The sequence below is a fragment of the Cherax quadricarinatus genome, chromosome 5, assembly GCF_038502225.1.
Source record: "Cherax quadricarinatus isolate ZL_2023a chromosome 5, ASM3850222v1, whole genome shotgun sequence".
Taxonomy (NCBI): domain Eukaryota; kingdom Metazoa; phylum Arthropoda; class Malacostraca; order Decapoda; family Parastacidae; genus Cherax; species Cherax quadricarinatus.
The window spans coordinates 67443700-67464982 of NC_091296.1; the positions used below are offsets into that span (position 1 = coordinate 67443700).

The 21283-nt window shown below is 36.7% G+C and overlaps 1 protein-coding gene across 5 annotated transcripts in view; it reads left to right on the plus strand.

The window, feature by feature from the left end:
• LOC128684714 (zinc finger protein 771) overlaps positions 1-21283 on the plus strand; it is a 274487-nt gene that overhangs the window by 155387 nt on the left and 97817 nt on the right. The window contains exon 6 of one of the 5 annotated variants that reach the window (XM_070103664.1): positions 8632-16469. The exons of the other annotated variants lie outside the window; for them this stretch is intronic. Within the exon in view, the coding sequence (XP_069959765.1) occupies positions 8632-9129 (498 nt within the window). The 3' untranslated portion in view covers positions 9130-16469. Of the gene's footprint in view, positions 1-8631; positions 16470-21283 lie in introns of those variants that run through there. 5 annotated transcript variants of the gene reach the window in all.

A 21283-nucleotide genomic window follows, 5' to 3' on the forward strand; every position in this document is an offset into this window, starting at 1 on the left:
TTCTTAGGTCTGTTCCTTGATGGCAACTTGAAATTCAACACCCACATTCAGCACATAACAAAAAAGTATCCAAATCAGTTGGCATCCTCTCTAAAATATGTTATTAACCCTTTGACTGTCGCAGCCATATATATACGTCTTACGAGGTACCGTGTTTGACGTACAGTGGACCCCCGCATAACGATGGCATCACATAGCGATTTTTCCGCATACCGCTTACTTTTATCACAAAATTTTTGCCGCGCATACCGATTAAAAACCCGCTCACCGATTTTCGTCCGAGACGCGTCCAATGTGCCCTCAGCCAGCCTCACATGTGCCGCCCGTCCCATTGTTTACCAGCCAGCCTCCGCGGTAACATCCAAGCATACACTCGGAATATTTCGTATTATTACAGTGTTTTCGGTGCTGTTTCTGGAAAATAAGTGACCATGGGCCCCAAGAAAGCTTCTAGTGCCAACCCTGTGGTAAAAAGGGTGAGAATTAGTATGGAAATTAAGAAAGATTTTGAAGGGTTTGGGGCTAACCCTGAGAAGCCTATGCCAGTTGTGGAATCCATTGTGCCTACTTCAAAGATTAAGGAAATGTGTGCACAGTGGGTTGAACTGCAAACCTTTATGGATGAAAATCACCCTGACACAGCTGTTGCAAGCCGTGCTGGTGACTATTTCAATGACAATGTTGTGGCCCATTTTAGACAAATCGTAAAGGAACGGGAGGTACAGAGCTCTATGGACAGATTTGTTGTGCGACAGAGGTCCAGTGACTCTCAAGCTGGTCCTAGTGGCATTAAAAGAAGAAGGGAAGTAACCCCGGAAAAGGACTTGCTACCTCAAGTCGTAATGGAAGGGGATTCCCCTTCTAAACAGTAAGAAGATAATGCTCTCCCCTCCTCCCATCCCATCAATCATCACCAGATCTTCAATAAAAGTAAGTGTCATGTAAGTGTGCATGCCTTTTTCAGTTTGTGTGTATTAAAATTAATATTTCATGTGGTAAAAAAATTTTTTTTTCATACTTTTGGGTGTCTTGCACGGATTAATTTTATTTCCATTATTTCTTATGGGGAAAATTCATTCACATAACGATTATTTCGCATAACAATTACCCCTCTTGCACGGATTAAAATCGTTAACCGGGGGTCCACTGTATATATACTCAAATTCTAGCGGCTTCAAATCAAGGAGGAGAAAGCTGGTAGGCCCACATGTGAGAGAATGGGTCTGTGTGGTCAGTGTGCACCATATAAAAAAAATCCTGGAGCACGCAGTGCATAATGAGAAAAAAAAAACGACCGTTTTTTTTTAATTAAAATGCCGACTTTGTGGTCTATTTTCGTATAGTATTTATGGTTGTATTCTCGTTTTCTTGGTCTCATTTGATAGAATGGAAAATATATTATAGAAATAGAGGTAATTTTGATTGATTTTACTATAAAAAGAACCTGGAAATGGAGCTCAAAGTAGGGGAAATGTTTGATTTTTGCCGATGTTCAAAAGTAAACAAATGATGTCATTGTCCAATAAATGTCCAACTAGCCATTCTAATATGCAGTCATGAATGGGTTGATGTTATTTATACAATTATTACAGTATTGCAGTAGTCTGCATAATAGTAAATCTTCTATTTTTTGTTTGAATAAAAATTCAAAATAGAAAGCAAGAGTAATATCAGAGGGGCCTGGAGACATGACTGATGAACAAAGAAAATGTTATTTTAGAGCCAGGAATGTCTGCATTGTTCATTCTGGACCTTATTTTGAAATTGTCATATTTTTTAATTTTCGTGAAATTGGCCAGATTGCAAATTTCTGACCATGTTATTGGGTAGTTGAAATTGGTAAATGGGCAGTTTCTTGTACTCAATTGATAGAAAAAATGGAGTTCTAAAGAAATAGCTATGAATTTGGTCAACTGAAACAATGGAATTAGCCGAAAATAGGGCTCAAAGTGGGCGAAATCGCCGATTTGTAAATATCACTGAGGTCGCTAACTTCGTGAGAGCATAATTCCGTCAGTTTTCCATCAAATTTCGGTTTTTTGGTATCATTACAATCGGAAAAAGATTCTCTATCATTAAATAAGAAAAAATAATTTTTTTTTTTTAAATTTTGCGACACCAGGAGACACCTCAGGATTGGGGGTTGCGACAGTCAAGGGGTTAAGTGCCTCAAACAGCACTACTTACAATGTACTACTGTCTGATCTGTCCTTACCTTACCTATGCTATTTGTGCCTGGGGATCAACTACAGCAAATAACCTAAAGCCAACAATCCAACAAAAAGCAGTTGTACAAATGATCACCCAGTCTAGTACTAGAAAACACACTCCCCCACTCTTCAAAAGCCTAAACTTAATTACCATACATAAAATTCGCTCGTAAATTACCATACATAAAATTCGCTCGTACAGTGGAACCTCAGTTTTCGTTTGCCCTGGTTTTTGTCAAATTCAGTTTCCGACAACTTTTTTCATCAAAGTTTTCATTCATCACCTCGGCTTTCGCCGAGTTGACAATGGTCTGCCATACCAAATGTGTCCGCCCACACCCACGCAAAGCATCTCACGCATTCTGAGTCAGTCTGGCTTTGTTTCTCGTTTGTACAGGGTGGTAGTGATGGTGGTAGAGGGTGGTAGTGATGGTGGTAGGGGGTGGTAGTAATGGTGGTAGGGGGTAGTAGTGATTGTGGTAGAGGGTGGTAGTGATTGTGGTAGAGGGTGGTAGTGATGGTGGTCTTCAATAAAGGTAAAAGTGATGTTAAATATTCATTTATCCATATCATTAGTCCTTTATATTTATTTCTCATTGTTTTCTGTATGTAAAACTCTAGTTATTCTCTATAAAATGTGTTTTTTGTTAATACTTTTGGGTGTCTGGAACGGATTAATTGGATTTACATTATTTCTTATGGGAAATATTGCTTCAGTTTTCGTTGAATTTGGTTTTCATCAGACTTTCTGGAACGAATTAATGACGAAAAGCAAGGTTCCACTGTACTACTGTGCATGCTACATTTACAGGATAATCGATTTTAATATCAATCCTGCCCTGAAACACTCTCTTGATAGCTGCAACAGAACTCATAGGCATAATTGGTACTATACATAAAAATCTCTGTGATATTCCCATGACCAGCTTAACCTGTGTAAAAACTCAATGTGCATAAAAATATCTAAAATTCAGAAGTCTTTGCCTGAAGATTCCAGAGTCTCCCTGTCTGTCAGCCATCCTGACAACAATTTATTATGCCAAACAAATACTGAAACCCTGTCTTTCATCCATTATTGTCCCTGTTCTTGTTCTATCCTTCCTTCAACTCTCATTAATTATTAGAAAGACATTCTTTGTATCAGTTCAGGTACCTAGCTTTGTGCTGTAATATTATGGCTTGCACCCCTCAAGGGAGGTTCCTTGATGCTGGTAAGGGGCTCTTGATCTAGGGAATTGGATCTGTTCTCCAGTTTCCTGAATTAAGCCTGAATACCTTCCATTCTCCCCCCACTCCACAGGCACTGTATAATCCTATGGGTTTAGCGCTTCCCCATGATTATACAGTGGACCCCAGACCAACGAAGGCATCGTCTAACGATAAATTTGACTAACGAAGAATTTGAGTGTAAAAATTTTGGCCTGACCAACGATAAAAAACTCGACCAACATGATTCGTCCTGAACACGTCCACATGTCCCGTCTGGCCTGAGCGCGCCTTAGCTGCCCTGCCTTCAGTTAATGTGCCAGTGTTTACAAGCCAGTCCAGTCACATCCACACATACATTCGGTACATTTTGTATTATTCTAGTGGTTTTAGTGCTTGTAACTGAAAAATAAGCCACCATGGGCCCCAAGAAAGCTTCTAGTGCCAACCCTGTGGCAAAAAGGATGAGAATTACAATTGAAATGAAGAAGATCATCACAAAGTATGAAACTGGAGTGCCTGTCTCAGCTGGCCAGGTTGTATAACAAACCCCAATCAACCATCGCTACTATCTTGGCCAACAGAAAAGCAATCAAGGAAGCTGTTGTTGCAAAAGGTGCAAGTATGTTTTCGAAACACAGATGGCAAGTACTCAAAGATGTTGAGAGAGTGTTATTGGTGTGGATAAACGAAAAACAGATATCAGGAGATAGCATCTCTCAAGCGATCACATGTGAAAAGGCAAGGCAGTTGCATGACGATTTAATTAAAAAAATGCCTGCAACTAGTGGTGATGTGAGTGAATTTAAGGCCAGCAAAGGTTGGTTTGATTGATTTAAGAATCGTAGTGGTATACATAGTGTGATAAGGCATGGTGTGGCTGCCAGTTCGGACCAAAAAGAGGCTGAAAAATATGTGCAGGAATTCAAGGAGTACATAGAGGCTGAAGGATTGAAACCCCAACAAGGAGTACATAGAGGCTGAAGGATTGAAACCCCAACAAGTGTTTAATTGTGACGAAACAGGCCTGTTTTGGAAGAAAATGCCAAACAGGACCTACATTACACAGAAGGAAAAAGCACTCCCAGGACACAAGCCTATGAAAGACAGGCTAACCTTACTGTTATGTAGTAATGCTAATGGGGATTGCAAAGTGAAGCCTCTACTCGTGTATCACTCTGAAACTCCCAGAGTGTTCAGGAAAAAAAATGTCCTCAAGGCTAATTTGTGTGATGTGGAGGGCAAACAGTAAGGCATGGGTCACTAGGGACTTTTTCTATGACTGGTCTCACCATGTGTTTGGCCCCACTGTGAAAAATTACCTCCTGGAAAATAAATTGGACCTCAAGTGCCTCCTGGTATTAGACAATGCTCCTGGTCATCCTTCATACTTGCCAGAGTGAATTTCAGGGGACTTGAGCTTCATAAAAGTGAGGCTTTTGCCTCCTAATACCACTCCTCTCCTGCAGCCCATGGACCAGCAGGTAATTTCAAACTTCAAAAAACTCTACACAAAAGCTATGTTTCAAAAGTGCTTTGAAGTGACTTCAGACACTTGATTGACCCTAAGAGAGTTTTGGAAAGCTCACTTTAGTATCCCTAATTGCATAAACCTTATAGGTAAGGCTTGGGAGGGAGTGACTAAGAGGACCTTGAACTCTGCTTGGAGGAAATTGTGGCCAGAATGTGTAGATGAGAGGGATTTTGAAGGGTCTGGGGCTAACCTTGAGGAGTCTGTCAGTTGTGGAATCTATTGCGGCACTGGGAGAGTCTTTGGGGTTGGAGGTTAGTGGGAAGGATGTGGAAGAGTTGGTGGAGGACAACAATGACGAACTAACCACTGATGAGCTGCAAGAGCATCTGCAACAGCAAGAGGCCACAACTGAGGAAATTGCCTCAGAGGAGGGAAGTGAGAAATTGAGGAAGTTGCCTTCTTCAAAGATTAAGGAAATTTGTGCAAAGTGCTGGTGGCTATTACAATGATAATGTTGTGGCCCATTTTAAGAAAATCTTAAAGGAAAGTGAAGTACAGAGCTCTATGGACAGATTTTTGGTGCGACAGAAGTCCAGTGACTCTCAAGCTGGTCCTAGTGGCATTAACCCTTTCAGGGTTTCTGACGTACTAGTACGGCTTACGCCCCAGGGTTTTTGACGTACTAGTATGCCTAAATTCTAGCACCCTCAAATCTAGTGAGAGAAAGCTGGTAGGCCTACATATGAAAGAATGGGTCTATGTGGTCACTGCGCGCTGTATAAAAAAAAATCCTGCAGCACACAGTTCGTAATGAGAAAAAAAAACTTTGACCGTGTTTTTGGATTAAAACAGCGACTTTGCACTGTATTTTCGTATGGTATTTATTGTTGTATTCTAGTTTTCCTGGTCTCATTTTATAAAATAGAAGACATATTACAGAAATTGAGATGATTTTGACTGGTTTTACAATGAAAAGTACTACCTTGAAATTGAGCTCAAAGTAGCAGAAATGTTCAATTTTTACCAAAGTTCAAAAGTAAACAAATCATGCCAAGCGTCCAATACACGTCAACTGGTGAGTCTAATATTCTTTCACAAGTGCTCTGATATTATTTATACCATTTCTACACTAATGCAGTAGTCTGCATAACAGTAAATCTTCTATTTTTCTGTAAGAATAAAAATTTAAAGTGGAAAGCCAAAGAAATATAAGAGGGGCCTGGGGATGTGATTAACGAACAGAGAACTTTTTATTTTAGTGCCAGGAATGTCTTTCTTGTTTATTCTGGACCCTATTTGGAAATTGGCATCTTTTGAAATTTGTGTGAAATTGGCATCTTTTGAAATTTGTGTGAAATTGGCAAAATTGCTAATTTCTGACCACTTTATTGGATAGTTGAAATCAGTAAATGGGTTTTTTTTGTTGTACTCATTCGATAGAAAAATGGAGTTCTAGCGAAATAGTTATGATTTTTGTCGACTAGTACACTGGAATTGGCAGAAAATAGGGCTCAAAGTGGGCAAAATCGCCGATGCATAAACATCGTCGCGACCACTAACTTCGGGAGAGCACAATTCTGTAAGTTTTCCATCAAATTTCATACTTTTGGTGTCATTATGATCGGGAAAAGATTCTCTTATCTTTTCAAAAGAAAAAAATAATTTTTTTTTTTAAATTTGGGACCCTGAGGACAAGTCTGTGAGAGGGCCTGGGGACCCTAAAAGGGTTAATATAGACATTTCTATTAATCCATCTATGATTTTTTTTTCAAAATTATATAATAAACATGCTATGTAACATAAAGATGATACATACACCCACAGTATAAAAATTGACATTAATATGAGATCTGTTTGCTAAGTGTTTGGTAGGTGAGTCGAAGAATTACATTTCCTCTAGCCAAACACCAGTAACTTAACTAGAAATTTCTTTCTTTCATATGCTTTCACTCTATCTATAGCTATTCATGACCCTTGTGGGTTTAGTGCTTCATTTTTATTATGATTATAATAATGATAACTTGTAATAATAATTTGTGATAATAATAACTTGTGATAATAATTTATCAGAGCATCATTCCTTTTAAAAATTACATGACAATGGAAGTGTTAGTCTTTATTTATTCTACTGTATCAACGTGGAAACAACTTGTACACAATGTAAAGTGTTTGTATTATGGTATAATACAAACGTGTATAAACAAACACCAGACGTGTTTGCCTAGTTTGTTTACATTACATGTGGGTGGGGCGGGGAGGGCTACCATACTTCCCAAACCTGACTTCTACAAATAAAACTCGCCTCTCGCCCTACACTACAAATATTTTAAGGTAAATAATGGGTGTGCTGTGTGTGTATTATACTTTTTATTGTTTTCAATGCTTAGTTCTATTGCTAACTTAATATATGTCAGTGTAAACTTGTTATCTGGCATTTATATGCATATATAAGTGGAAAAAAATGGCGTTCTGCTTTCCGGCAATGTCTGCTTTCTGGCAGTAGCCTGGAACCTAACCTGCTTTATAAGTGGGGCCTTACTGTACATCAAATTTTGCATTTTTGGTGTCATTACCTATACCTGGAGTATGCCTGGAGAGAGTTTCAGTGGTCAGTGCTCCCGTGGCTTGGTCTGAGACCAGGCCTCGTGGTGGATCAGGGTCTGATCAACCAGGCTGTTACTGCTGGCCGCGCACAAACTGATGTACGGACCACAGCTCAACTGGTCAGGTACTGACTTCAGGTGCCTGTCCAGTGCCTTCTTGAAGACAGCCAGGGGTCTATCGGTAATCCCCCTTATGTATGCTGGGAGGCAGTTGGACAGTCTTGGGCCCCAGACACTTATTGTGTTGTCTCTCAATGTCCTCGTGGCACCCCTGCTGTTCATTGGGGGAATGTTGCATCTCCTGCTGAGTCTCGTTTTCATAGGGAGTGATTTTCATGTGCAAGTTTGGTACTAATCCCTCTAGGATTTTCCAAGTGTATATTATCATGTATCTCTCTTGCCCATGTTTCAGGGAATACAAATCAAGGGAGTTCAACTGTTCCCAGTAATTTAGGTGCCTTATAGTACTTATATGTGCTGTGAAAGTGACTCAGAAGAGCCTTTCAGTTTGAGGGTTATCAACAGTGAAAGAGTTAATGAAATATGAACAGTTTATCCAAAACAAAGGACAATTAGGGGTTCCTTAATTATCAGTGCAGAAGGTAGTTACAAGATAACATAGAGGAATTTGGCATTTGTGTCATTTCTTATAACTATAACCCCTGTAAATAAAAGTCCTATTATATATATGAATGCAACTGAACTTTTACGTATAGATCTCCAGTTGCAAACAAATTTCTCCCCAATGCAGCAATTTTCATTTCTTCTCAACTCAGAATTGGTATTGATAGTGTTAAATGGATCAATTTAAATAGTCAATACTTGATACTTTCGTGTTATTTCAATTACTTTGTAATGTGGTGGTGTTCCATTGATTTTCACTACTGCAAGACCTTCCAGGCATTACCTATCAAACACCTTTTGAGCACTAATAGTATTTGTTTAAATGTTCTTCCTGAACATGATGTAATGGTTGTGTCAAGTAAATCAGCTCCTTTAATGGGACCAAATTTTCAACATAAAATATACAAGAATTAGAAGAGATACTCGGCTGATATCAAAGCTTTTTTTTTTTTTAGTTTTAAGAATCTGTAACTAGCAATGTTGTATAATTGATATTGCTGGGCATCCCTTACAGGTAAACATGAAGAGTGACAGTGACAGGACTAGCCAAGGGGACGTGCCAGGAGCTGATGACTCATTCACCAGTGGTGCCAAGTTGAGCCAGTGTCCCTTCTGCCCATATTCACATTTTGACAATGATGCTATGGTGCAACATCTTATTGCACATAGTGAACAACAGGTGTACTCGTGTACAGAATGTCCTTTTCGTTCTTCCTCAAAAATAAATTTTGAAAGCCACATTCGTTCTCACAGGGGAGAAAAATCATATCCTTGCCAGTACTGTCCATTTAGAACTTCCTTTGAGTATAATTTGAAGGTTCACATGCGAACTCATACTGGCGAAAGGCCTTATATATGTGCATATTGTCCATCACGATTTGCACAAAAAGCGCATCTAAAATACCACCTTGCAACTCATACTGGAGAGAAGCCCTTTCAGTGTCTTCATTGTTCAGTCAGATTCAGTCGTATGAGTAGCCTGAAGAGACATACTCGTGTTCATAGTAAATAAGAGCTTTGTGCAGATATTTAATTTACTTATTGTGGAGACTTTTTGAATGTAGCTTTATTTGGCATACAATGTTATTTTCTTGTGGATAAAGTACATAACTATAAAATTATTATTTAGGATTTTTTGCCACTATCTTTAGTGCATTACTGAAAAAAAGATTAGTTAGCATGAGGTTGGTCTTATATGTATAAATAATTTGAAATATTTTGCAAACAAAGAAAGCTTAACAATTTCAGGGTTCAGAGGCCAAATTTCAAAGTGTGCACCAGTGTCCAAGAATTTTCAAAAAATAATTTTGTTATTTTTTCTTATGAAATGGTAGAGAATCTTTTTCTGAAGGTAATGAAGCAAAAAGTACGAAATTTGATGGAAAACTGACGAAATTATGCTCTCGCGAATTTTGATAGTGTCAGCGATATTTACGCAGCGGCTGTTTTGCCGACTTTGACTCCCATTTTAGGCCAATTACCTTATTCCAGTCAACCAAATTCTTAGCTATTTCACTAGTATTACTTCTATTCTATCGATTGAGCACAAGAAGTCGCCAAGTCAACTGTTTCAACTACAAAATAGTGATTGGAATTTGGTAATTTGGCCAATTTAGTCAAAGTTCAAAATATTTCAATTTCAAAATAGGGTCCAGAATAAACAATGCAGACATTCCTGGCACATTTCCTCTGTTCATTAGTTACGTTTTCAGACTTTACAAATGAATTCCATTTTGATTTTTAATTTACATAATGAATTTTTATTCAAACCAAAAAATAGATTTACTGTCATGCAATATTGTAATAATTGTATAAATATTATCAGCACATTTGTGAACGTATATTGGATCCACCAGCTGGCGTGTATTAGACGTGTGAGGTCATTTGTTTACTCTTGAACATCGGCAAAAATTTAACATTTCCACTACTTTGAGCTCAGTTTCAAGCCATTTTCAGTACTAAAACCAATCAAAATCATCTCTATTTCTGTAATGCATCTTCCATTCTATCAAATGAGACCAAGAAATCGCAAATACAACTACAGTAGGGCCCCGCTTTACGGCGTTTCGCTTTACGGCGTTCTGCTAATACGGTCATTTCAAATTATGACCAAAACTCGCTATACGGCTCCCCCCACCTGACTTTCTAATACGGTCACCACGCCCCACCCGGTTTATTTACATTCTCTGTGAGATCAGTAAGCACTAAGTCTCCATTATGTCTGGAAACTCCAAAATTTTAAGTGTTTTTAAAAGTTATTTCATATTTTATATATACTCTGATAATTATACTTATGTATACCTGTACTTAAATAAACTTACATACTGTGCTGGCATGCAGGTACACAATAAAATCGGTAAGAGTGCCTTAGGTCTCCAGACGTCATATTAGTAATGATAATAATAATCACCGAGTCATTTAAATGCCGTATATTACGTTAATATACACATTTTCATTAATCCATCTATGATGTTTTTTCAAAATTATATAATAAACACGATGTATAACATATAAATATGATAAATACACCCCACAGTAGAATAAATAAACATAAATATGAGATGTGGTAGTAGATGCCTTGCACAAGTGATGCCATATTAGAAATGATAATAATAATAATCACCGAGTCTCATTAAATGTCGTATATTACATTAATATACACATTTTCATTAATCCATCCATGATATTTTTTTTCAAAATTATATAATAAACATGATACATAACATATAAAGATGATAAATACACCCCACAACAGAATAAATAAACATAAATATGAGATGTGGTAGCCAGATAACTTGTACAAGTGATGGCAAGAATAACATTTTCTCTAATCTAACATAAGAGAAAATGTGTTACTGGGGGTAACTGTAGAAAATTATTCCTTTTGTATGTATGTAGGTAAGTTTATTCAGGTATACATAAATACAGTTACATAGATTATCATACATAACAGCATATGTGTAGAGAACCTGGGATAACCCAAAAAAGTCAGACTTATTTCCATTGCCTTCACTCAGAGCGTCATTTCTTCTCAAAATGATGTTACATGAGAATGGGAGTGTTCTTCTTTATTTATTCTACCGTATCAATGTAGAGACAACCTGTACACAATGTAACTTGTACACAAACCAGACGTGTACACTTGGTTTACAAAACTTACCTTCGCCTGGTTTGTTTACATAACTCTGCGCCTGTCCTCTCTCATGCACTCATTCTTTCTCTCTCATTTATTCGTTTGATCTCATTTACTTACTCCTGACCCTACATTAAGACTACAAATATTGTAAGGTAAGTAATGAGTGAACTGTATATACATTTTATTGCTCTGGGATGCTTAAATATCATAGAATATATGTGTGGGTGGGTTGGCCTGGTATGGTAGTCCAGCTGACTGCCATACATACCACACTTAATTTTTTACAATAAATACTACTCATCTCACCCTAGATTAAGACTACAAATATTTTAAAGTAAGTAATGAGTACACAAATAACCCGCACATGAAAGAGAGAAGCTTACGGCGACGTTTCGGTCCGACTTGGACCATGTGCAGGTTATTTGTGTATCGTTCCAATCACGGTATTGTGCCTTTTTTTGTTATTTAAGTAATGAGTAAACTGTATATGCATTTTATCACTCTGGGATGCTTAAATGTAATAGAATATTATGTGTAGGTGGGGTGGCTGGTATGTTAGCCCGGCTGACTACCATACATACCACACTTGATTTCTTACAATAAATACTACTTGTCTCACCCTAGATTAAGACTATAAATATTTTAAGGTAAGTAATGAGTGCACTATGTGTGTATTGTACTTGTTTATTGTTTTTTGATGCCTAGTTCTATTGCTAACTTAATATATGTTAGTGTAAACTTATCTAGTATTTGTATGCATTTAATAGTGGAAAAAAAGGGTGTTCCACTTTACGGCGGTAGCCTGGAACCTAACCTGCCGTATAAGTGGGGCCCTACTGTATAATAAACGCATGAAAAAACACTGTAAAGTTGCTGGTTTAATCGAAAATTACGGTCTCAGTTTTTTTTCTCATTATGCACTGTGTGCTGCAGGATTTGTTTTATGTGGTGCACACATACCACATAGATGTATTCTCTCATATCTAGGCCCAGATTTACTGCTCACAGCTTACCAAAGTGAGCTGAGCTTATGGCGTAGATCTACGGTTTGGACCCTCAACGTAAAGCCATAGATCTACGGCATGGACCCTGAAAGGGTTAAAGATGTTCTTGAAAACTTTTTTCACATTTTTATACAAAAATGGAAAATAATGTTCAAAATTTTGTTTTAATCCAATTTGTAACATAATTGCAGTATTACTGGTAGTACTACAAGCACTTATATCTGAAACTCCCTCCATTAAAATTAAATCTAGAAGTACAATACTAATATTCATTTTTTCAGCTCTGTTTTGTTGGTATCTTTGATATTGCTTTCTCTAAGCAAGTTTTTCTTAGCTTTGCTGTATATTGAGCACTGCAATAGTTTTTACTGCTCTCTATCCATGTTTTCTTGAAACACTTATGAATAACTCCATGGGTAGTAGCATAAAGTGAAAATATTCTCTATAAATGTAATTTCATTTAGAAGTGCTATAGGAAAAAAATGCCAAATTGACACAAAGTCCATCTGCAATTTAATACCTGAATACAAACCTCAAGTAGCTGAGTAACTGATCACATTACAGGTCTCTGTCCAGTGTGTGACCACCAGTTTGTTATTTTTTTTTTTTTTTGTTACTACATGCATTATTCAGCTTAGTCTGGGTCCGAAAGGTGTCAGATTTAAGGGTTTGTACTCGTTTTTATTACATTAATATATTAACAAAAAATGCTGAGCACTTATATCAGTGCTTGTTGCTTGTTGATACACTGAGTTACAAAAAAGAACTTCATTTAATCAAACTGAAGGAAGTTTTTCTGTTTTCTTTTTGGATATAAAATAATATACAATAACTTAAAACCCTCTTAATTTCTTTAAGTGATGGAGTTGATGAGAGTTATAGATTCAGTAATCTTGCAAAACTAACCTGAATCATAGTTAGTTGCCGAGATTAGCAACATTGCATTCTGGTCCTTTGTTCAGTGAACTTCAGGTGATCTTTGGTCATATAATAATGTAAATTGTTAGAGGAAATTTTTTCTGATGGTTAACTTACATCACAAGAGTTCAGTTGCTCATTATTCTCCTGTTTGAGAATTCCACCTTTAATTCAAACTCACTCTATGATTTCTCTGCTGACACCAGCTTGCTACATTGGATGTAATCAACCTTCTTTCAGGAAATGCTTTTCCATCAACAACTCTGCCTTCCCATCTACCATCTCTTTCACTTCTGCCTTGTAGCACTGAATGGCCCTTACAGATTTAGCACTTTCCATGAATGGTTAGTGAGAGATGTTCTAGCCAGACAAGATTTACAATCCTGTGACATTACGATATAAAATTTCTTTAATGACATTAGTTTATCTTGACCTACTTTGAATTAAACCTGTACTGGAGGTGCTAATACCAGTGACAATAAGAGTAGCAGCAGCTAAGTGGTGTTAATGTTCCAAGGGGTAGGAACAGGAAAATTAAAATTAAAAAATTTAATTAAAATTATTTATTTTAAGAGACATACAAATACAGCAGTTACACATTCAGAATGGTTACATTTTGAGTTTGATCATATTATAATACATATGTAATTTGGTACAATACAAGTCTCATAAGAAAGCCACTAATGCAAATGCAGTTCAGGCAAATTAACTCTTTCACTGTCCAGACTCCCAAAATTAATATTGCTTCCAGTGTCTCAGTTTTTTTTTTTAGACTATTTTTTTCTTCTGAAATGGTAGAGAATCTTTTTTTTCTAAAGGTAATGACACCAAAAATAAGAAATTCGATGGAAAACTTAAGAAATTATGCAGGTGCAAAGTTGGTGTTCTGGGCGCAATTTATGTACTGTATTGGCAATTTTACCCACTTTGAGTTTTATTCTAAGTCAGTTCCATTGCTCCATTTGACCAGATTCTTTGCTATTTCACTAGGATGACTTTCGCTCTTATTGATTGAGCACAAGAAGCCGTCCATTTAACTATTATAATTACCTTATAAAGTCCACAGAAATTTGTAATTTGTCCACTTTGACACAGAATTAAAAACTACCAGTTTAAAAATAAAATCCAAAATAAGCAAGGTAGACAATCCTGGCACTAAAACAACATTTTCTCTATTCATTAATCATGTTTCCCAGGCCTTTCCTGTATTACTCTTCTCTTCCATTTTGAATTCATAATCACACACAAATAGAAGATTTACTCTGTTTCCCAGATAATAAAATATAAGCAGGAATGATTGGTCATGAACCATACCACAGGTGGGGTTTGAACCCATGGTCAGAGAGTCTCAAAACTCCAGACCGTCATTGTTTACAGCATCCCAGTAATTGAATCAGACCTATTAACCCTTTCAGGGTCCGTCCCGTAGATCTACGGCTTTACATTCAGGGTCCAAACCGTAGATCTATGCCAAAATTCTAGCGGCGCCAAATTTAGCACGAGAAGGCTGGTAGGCCTACATCTGAGAGAATGGGTCTGGGTGGTCAGTGTGCACACCATAGAAAAAATCTGGACGCCCGCATGGCATTGTGGGAATGCTGGCAAAGTAGCTTTGTTCATATTGCCTGGCGGCAAGGAAGCTCTCACTCCCCACTCACTCTCCGGGTGAATTCTGACTCTCCTCTTCACAACTTGCAGTTCTAAGACTGATGGAAGTGGAGCTGAAGACGAATTCTATGGTTTTGAACTATATGGTACCACTGTGCCATATGGTACAATGGTGCCATGGCATACAATGGTATCATATGGTACAATGGTACCATATGGTACTATGCACCATATAGTACATTGTACCATATGGTACATTATACCATATGGTACAGGGTACAGGGACCCTAATGGAAATAAGTCTGTCTGACGTTTCTGGGTTATCCTAGGTTCTCCAAACATGTGCTGCTAAGTATGATATTCTATGTAACTTTATTTGTGTATAACTAAATAAACTTACTTATGATGCCCCCTGCACTTGAGTAAGTTTATTCAGGTGTACAGAAATACAATTACGTAGATTATCATACATAGCAGCATACGTATAAAATCTTAGGATAACCCAAAAAAGTCAGGGTGACTTATTTCAATAGTTATCCCTGTATCTGTACCATATGGTGTCCTGTACTGTATGGTACCCTGTGCTATATGGTAACCCTGTACCATATGGTAACCCTGTACCATATGGTAACCCTGTACCATATGGTAACCCTGTACCATATGGTACCCTGTACCATATGTTATCCTGTACTGCATGGTACCCTATACCATATAGTACAATGTACCATTTGGTACCCTGTAACATATGATACCGTGTACCATATGGTCAATAGGTGTTGGTGGCATGAGACACCAGCCAAGACTGAGTGAGTGGCGACGCAAGCTAGCTACTGACTCCGCAGTTTCCGAGACAAAATGCTTTGTCATCCACCTCAAGGAACATGTCAGGTTCCTGTACACTTGTAAATATATAGAACATTACTAATATACAACATTTTTGCATATTTTTGTTGTAAACAACTATTGTAAACAAAATAATAATGAAAATATTAGTGTTTGTGTTGAATACAACTGTACCATATGGTACAATGAACGATATGGTATCATTGTACTGTATGGTACAATGTACCATATGGTACCATTGCATCATATGGTACCATAAGGTACCATTGCACCATATGGTACCATTATATATGGTACCATTGTACCAAATGGTGCCATTGTACCATATGGTACCATTGTATCATATGGTACCATTGTATCATATGGTACCATTGTATCATGTGCCATTGTGCCATACTGTACCATATGGTACCATTGTATCATATGGTGCCATTGTACCATATAGTACAATTGCACCCTATGGCACCATTGTACCATATGGTACTGTTGTATTCAACACAATAACCGCACTAATATTTTCATCATTTTGTTTACAATAAACTTGTAAACAAGTTTTGTAAGCAATATAATGATAAACAAATTAGTGCAGTTATTGCGTGGAATACAATGAGTGTACACTAATACAATATACCTTATACTGGTCTCACAGGCCACAAATGTTATTAGAAAAAGAAAAAAAATAGAAAAGAAAAGAAAAAAGTATAAAAAACATAAAATAAAAAAATGGGATTTTTCGGAAGTCACTGATGTTGCTGCCACCCGGTCATTTTGGGTCAATTTCCCGCCGCTGTATCTCGGTAAGTACTGATCAGAAATCTTTGTTTTTTGTCTTATTACTTTCACAAAAATATACTCTTTAATTCTGTAAGAAAATTTTTTTTTTTTTTTTTTTTTTTCGAAATTTCTTGGACACTGGAGCACCACTTTAGATTTTGGCCTTGGACCCTGAAGGGGTTAAAAACCCATAAAACAGACCAGGGAGTGTAGCAGGGCCTCACCCATTGGATTTTTCTGTTACTCTGAGCCCAGTTTCATTGTACTATCAATCCTGAAACCAACCAAAATCATCTCTGTTTCAGTAGTATGTCTCCATTCTATCGAATATAGTCGCTATTTTAAACCAAACACATGGTCTGAGTTTTGCTCTTCCAATCATGCGGTGATTTTTATGTACTGTGCACACTCACCGCACAGACCCATTCCCTCATATCTAGGTCAAAATTTACCACTCACAGCTTATCTGAGTGAGCTGAGCTCATAATGTAGAACTACATGAGGAACCCTGGCCTCAGTGAGGTAGTTCTGCATGGCAGCCACTGAAATAGAATAAAAATTAAGTCAGTATAGAATAAAACTGAAGTCAGTATAGCTTGGTTAATTCATTACAATCATAAGTACAATAAGACAGGTTGCAAATGGTGAATTGGTCAGTCACAAATAAATTACAGTATATTGAAATTATATTGAATCAATGACCTGCATATTATGTGGTGGTTGAATTGGGGTGCTGAAATCAAAGCATTAGAATTTGCATCCTGCTCCTCCCTTTAGATCATCAGTAGGTAGTCTCTCACCATGCAGGGAAGAAGACCATAAGCCACAACCATCCACCTACCTATACAGATTGGCCCACTTTCTGGAAAACTTTTCCTGGCAGTCAATGGATTAACATATTTAATAGGTACTTTCTAACAATATTAATAAAGATGTTGGCAGATGGGGAACTTTGCAGTTTCAAGCTTTGCAGTTTGGGCCTTTCATCTGCATAGAATTTTTAAACAGATTAAGAATGTCAGAGATACTTGTTCCTTGTATTGTGTTCATGTATTCAGTTGCAGCTCTCCAGATAAAATATAAGCTCTGGGTTAATGTTTGAAATGAGTGTCCTGTAGACAGTGTGCACAATAGAAAGTGTGAATATTGCACATGTTAAGTAAATTTATACTTGCATAAGGATGGAGGAGTGTTACCTGGAGCCTGAGTAAGCAATAATTTTGTGTGCTGATTTTTGCTTAGTAACAAGAAGTTTAAAGTGATTATCTGTTGTTGATCCTCATGCACAGATACCATGGGTGAGGTTGACAACTGGTAACTAACTGAGGTATGGGTAGATTAAATAGTAGTACAAAGTGAGCAGGGATGTCTGAGGAACATAATAGCATATTTTTGGAAGAATGCCCACTGTTTTGGAAATTTTATTAGAAATGTTCTGGATGCATGTGTTGAATTTTAGTTTTCTGTTCAGGTGTATTCCCAAGAATTTACCCTCATCCTGCATGTCATTTGGTGTACTGTTTATCCTTTACTTTGTTTTCAAACATTATGTATTATGTCTTGTCAGTACATGTATTGAGTATGAGTTTGATAGCTGTGACCCAAGTAAATATTTTAGCAAGTTCAACATTTACTGTGTTGTAGAGTGCAGCCAGTCACTTCTGTATACAAGATGCTAACAAAACGTTCCTGGGTTGCCACTGAAAAAAATAGAGAGTAGGGCCCTACTTATATGGCAGGTTAGGTTCCAGGCTACTGCTGTAAAGCGAAAATTGCTGTAAAGTGGAACACCCTTTTTTTTCCACTTATAAATGCATAGAAATACTAGATAACAAGTTTACACTTACATATATTAAGTTAGCAATAGAACTAGGCATCAAAACCAATAAAAAAGTAAAATACACATATAGTACACTCATTACTTACTTTAAAATATTTGTAGTCTTAATCTAGGGTGAGATGAGTAGTATTTATTGTAAGAAATCAAGTGTGGTATGTATGATAGCCAGTCAGGCTACCATACAAGGCCACCCCACCCACACATAATATTCTATGACATTTAAGTGTCCGAGAGTGATAAAATACATATACAATTCACTCATTACTTACCTTAAAATACTTGTAGTCTTAATGTGGGGTCAGAGGTGAGTAAATGAGGTAAAACGAATAAATGAGAGAGAGAATGAGTACACGAGAGAGGACAGGCGCGGAGTTATGTAAACAAACCAGGCAAACACATCTGCTTTGTGTACAAGTTACATTGTGTACAAGTAGTCTCTACGTTGATATGGTAGAATAAATAAAGAGGAACACTCCCATTCTCATGTAACACCATTTTTAGAAGAAATGACGCTCTGAGTGAAGGCATACGAAAGGAATAATTTTCTACAGTTACCCCCCAGTAACACATCTTTTCTGACGTTGGACTAGAGAAAGTGTTATTCTTGCTGTCACTCATACAAGTCGTCTGGCTACCACATCTCCTATTTATGTTAATCTATTCTACTGTAGGGTGTATTTTTCATGTTTATATGTTACATATCATGTTTATTATATAATTTTGAAGAAATATCATAGATGGATTAATGAAAATGTGTTTATTAATTTAATATACGACATTTAACCCTTTGAGGGTTTCAGACGTACAGTGGACCCCCGCATAACGATTACCTCTGAATGCGACCAATTATGTAAGTGTATTTATGTAAGTGCGTTTGTACGTGTATGTTTGGGGGTCTGAAATGGACTAATCTACTTCACAATATTTCTTATGGGAACAAATTTGGTCAGTACTGGCACCTGAACATGCTTCTGGAGTGAAAAAATATCGTTAACCGGGGGTCCACTGTACTAGTACGTCTTACGCGCAGGGGTTTTTGACGTACTAGTACGCATAAATTCTAGCGCCGTCAAATCTCGCGGGAAAAGGCTGGTAGGCCTCCATATGAAAGAATGGGTCTATGTGGTCAGTGTGCACAGTATAAAAAAAATCCTGCAGCACACAGTGCATAATGAGAAAAAAAAAACTTTCACCGTTTTTTGGCATAAAACAGCGATTTTGCACTGTATTTTCGTATGGTATTTATTGTTGTATTCTAGTTTTCTTGGTCTCATTTTATAGAATGGAATGCGTATCACAGAAATTGAGATGATTTTCACTGGTTTTACAATGAAAAGTACCTTGAAATTGAGCTCAAAGTAGCAGAAATGTTCGATTTTTACCAAAGTTCAAAAGTAAACAAATCATGCCAAGCGTCCAATACACATCAACTGGTGGGTCTAACAGTCTTTTGCAAGTGCGCCAATATGATTTATACCATTTTTTACACTAATGCAGTAGTCTGCATAACAGTAAATCTTCTATTTTTCGTGAGAATAAAAATTCAAAGTGGAAAGCAAAAGAATGTAAGAGGGGCCTTGAGACGTGACTAATGAACAGAAGAAATGTCATTTTAGTGCCAGGAATGTATTTCTTGTTTGTTCTGGACCCTATTCGGAAATTGGCATTTTTTGAAATTTGTGTGAAATTGGCAAAATTGCTAAATTCTGACCACTGTATTGGATAGTTGAAAATGGTAAATGGGTGGTTTCTTGCACTCATTCAATAGAAAAAATGTAGTTCTAGCGAAATATTAATGTTTTTTGTCGACTAGTACAGAGGAATTGGCCAAAAATGGGGCTCAAATTGGGCAAAATCGCCGATGCGTAAACATCGCCGAGACCGCTAACTTCGCAAGAGCATAATTCCGTAAGTTTTCCATGAAATCTCATAATTTTGGTGTCATTATGATCGGGAAAAGATTCTCTATCTTTTCATAAGAAATTTTTTTTTTTTTTTTTTTTTTTTTTTAAATTTGGCCGACTCTGAGAACGAGTTTCTGAGAGGGCCTGTCGACCCTCAAAGGGTTAATGAAACTCAGTGATTATTTTTGAGTATTATTATTATCATTACTAATATGGTGTCACTCGTACAAGTCGTCTGGGTACCACATCTCATATTTATGTTTGTTTATTTTACTGTGGGGTGTATTTATCATCTTTATATGTTACATATCGTATTTATTATATAATTTTGAAAAAATATCATGGCTGGATTAATGAAAATGTGTATATTAATGTAATATATGACAGTTAATGTGATTCAGTGATTATTATTGAGTATTATTATTATCATTACTAATATGGCATCTTGAGACATAAGACATTCTTAGTTATTTTAATGTGTACCTTCACACCAGGAAGTGCGTGAAAGTTCGAGTCCGAGAACTTTTTGATAGCACCTCCTCATGAAGTAGTAGTGTGTAGTACATATTAAAATTTAGTATTAATGCAGTTTTGTTGCTTATTCAAGAGTATAACATATGTTCACAGCTAAAAACTAGTGTGATACCATTAGTATGAGTAATGTTGAATATATGAATAAAAAATACAAATGTAAAGAAGAGCATATCAACTTACACATTCCTGTTTTCTAAGGAATTTTAGTCATTTATATAAATTTTGCAGGCACATCTTTTAATGTGCAAATCTTCCAATGTGCATTATATTTTTGTTTTTGTGCAGTACTTGTATTAGTTTATATTTGTTGTTTGAGTATATCTATCCATGATTTGGTACTTTATTCCAAATTTTCTGAATGTTGAAGTATTTCTGAGATTAGATAAATATTTATGTATTTTTATTTATTTACTACTACTGTAGGTTACATTTTTAATTACTGCATCAGCAGGATTTGTAACTGTTGTACCTAGAGAATTTATAATTGCTGTGCCTACAGGATTTGTAATTTCTGTATCTGCGAGATCTGTAACTGCTGTATCTACAGTTTATATGATTGCTGTATATACGTGATTTGAATGTTAATCTTGTGATATCTTTTCTAC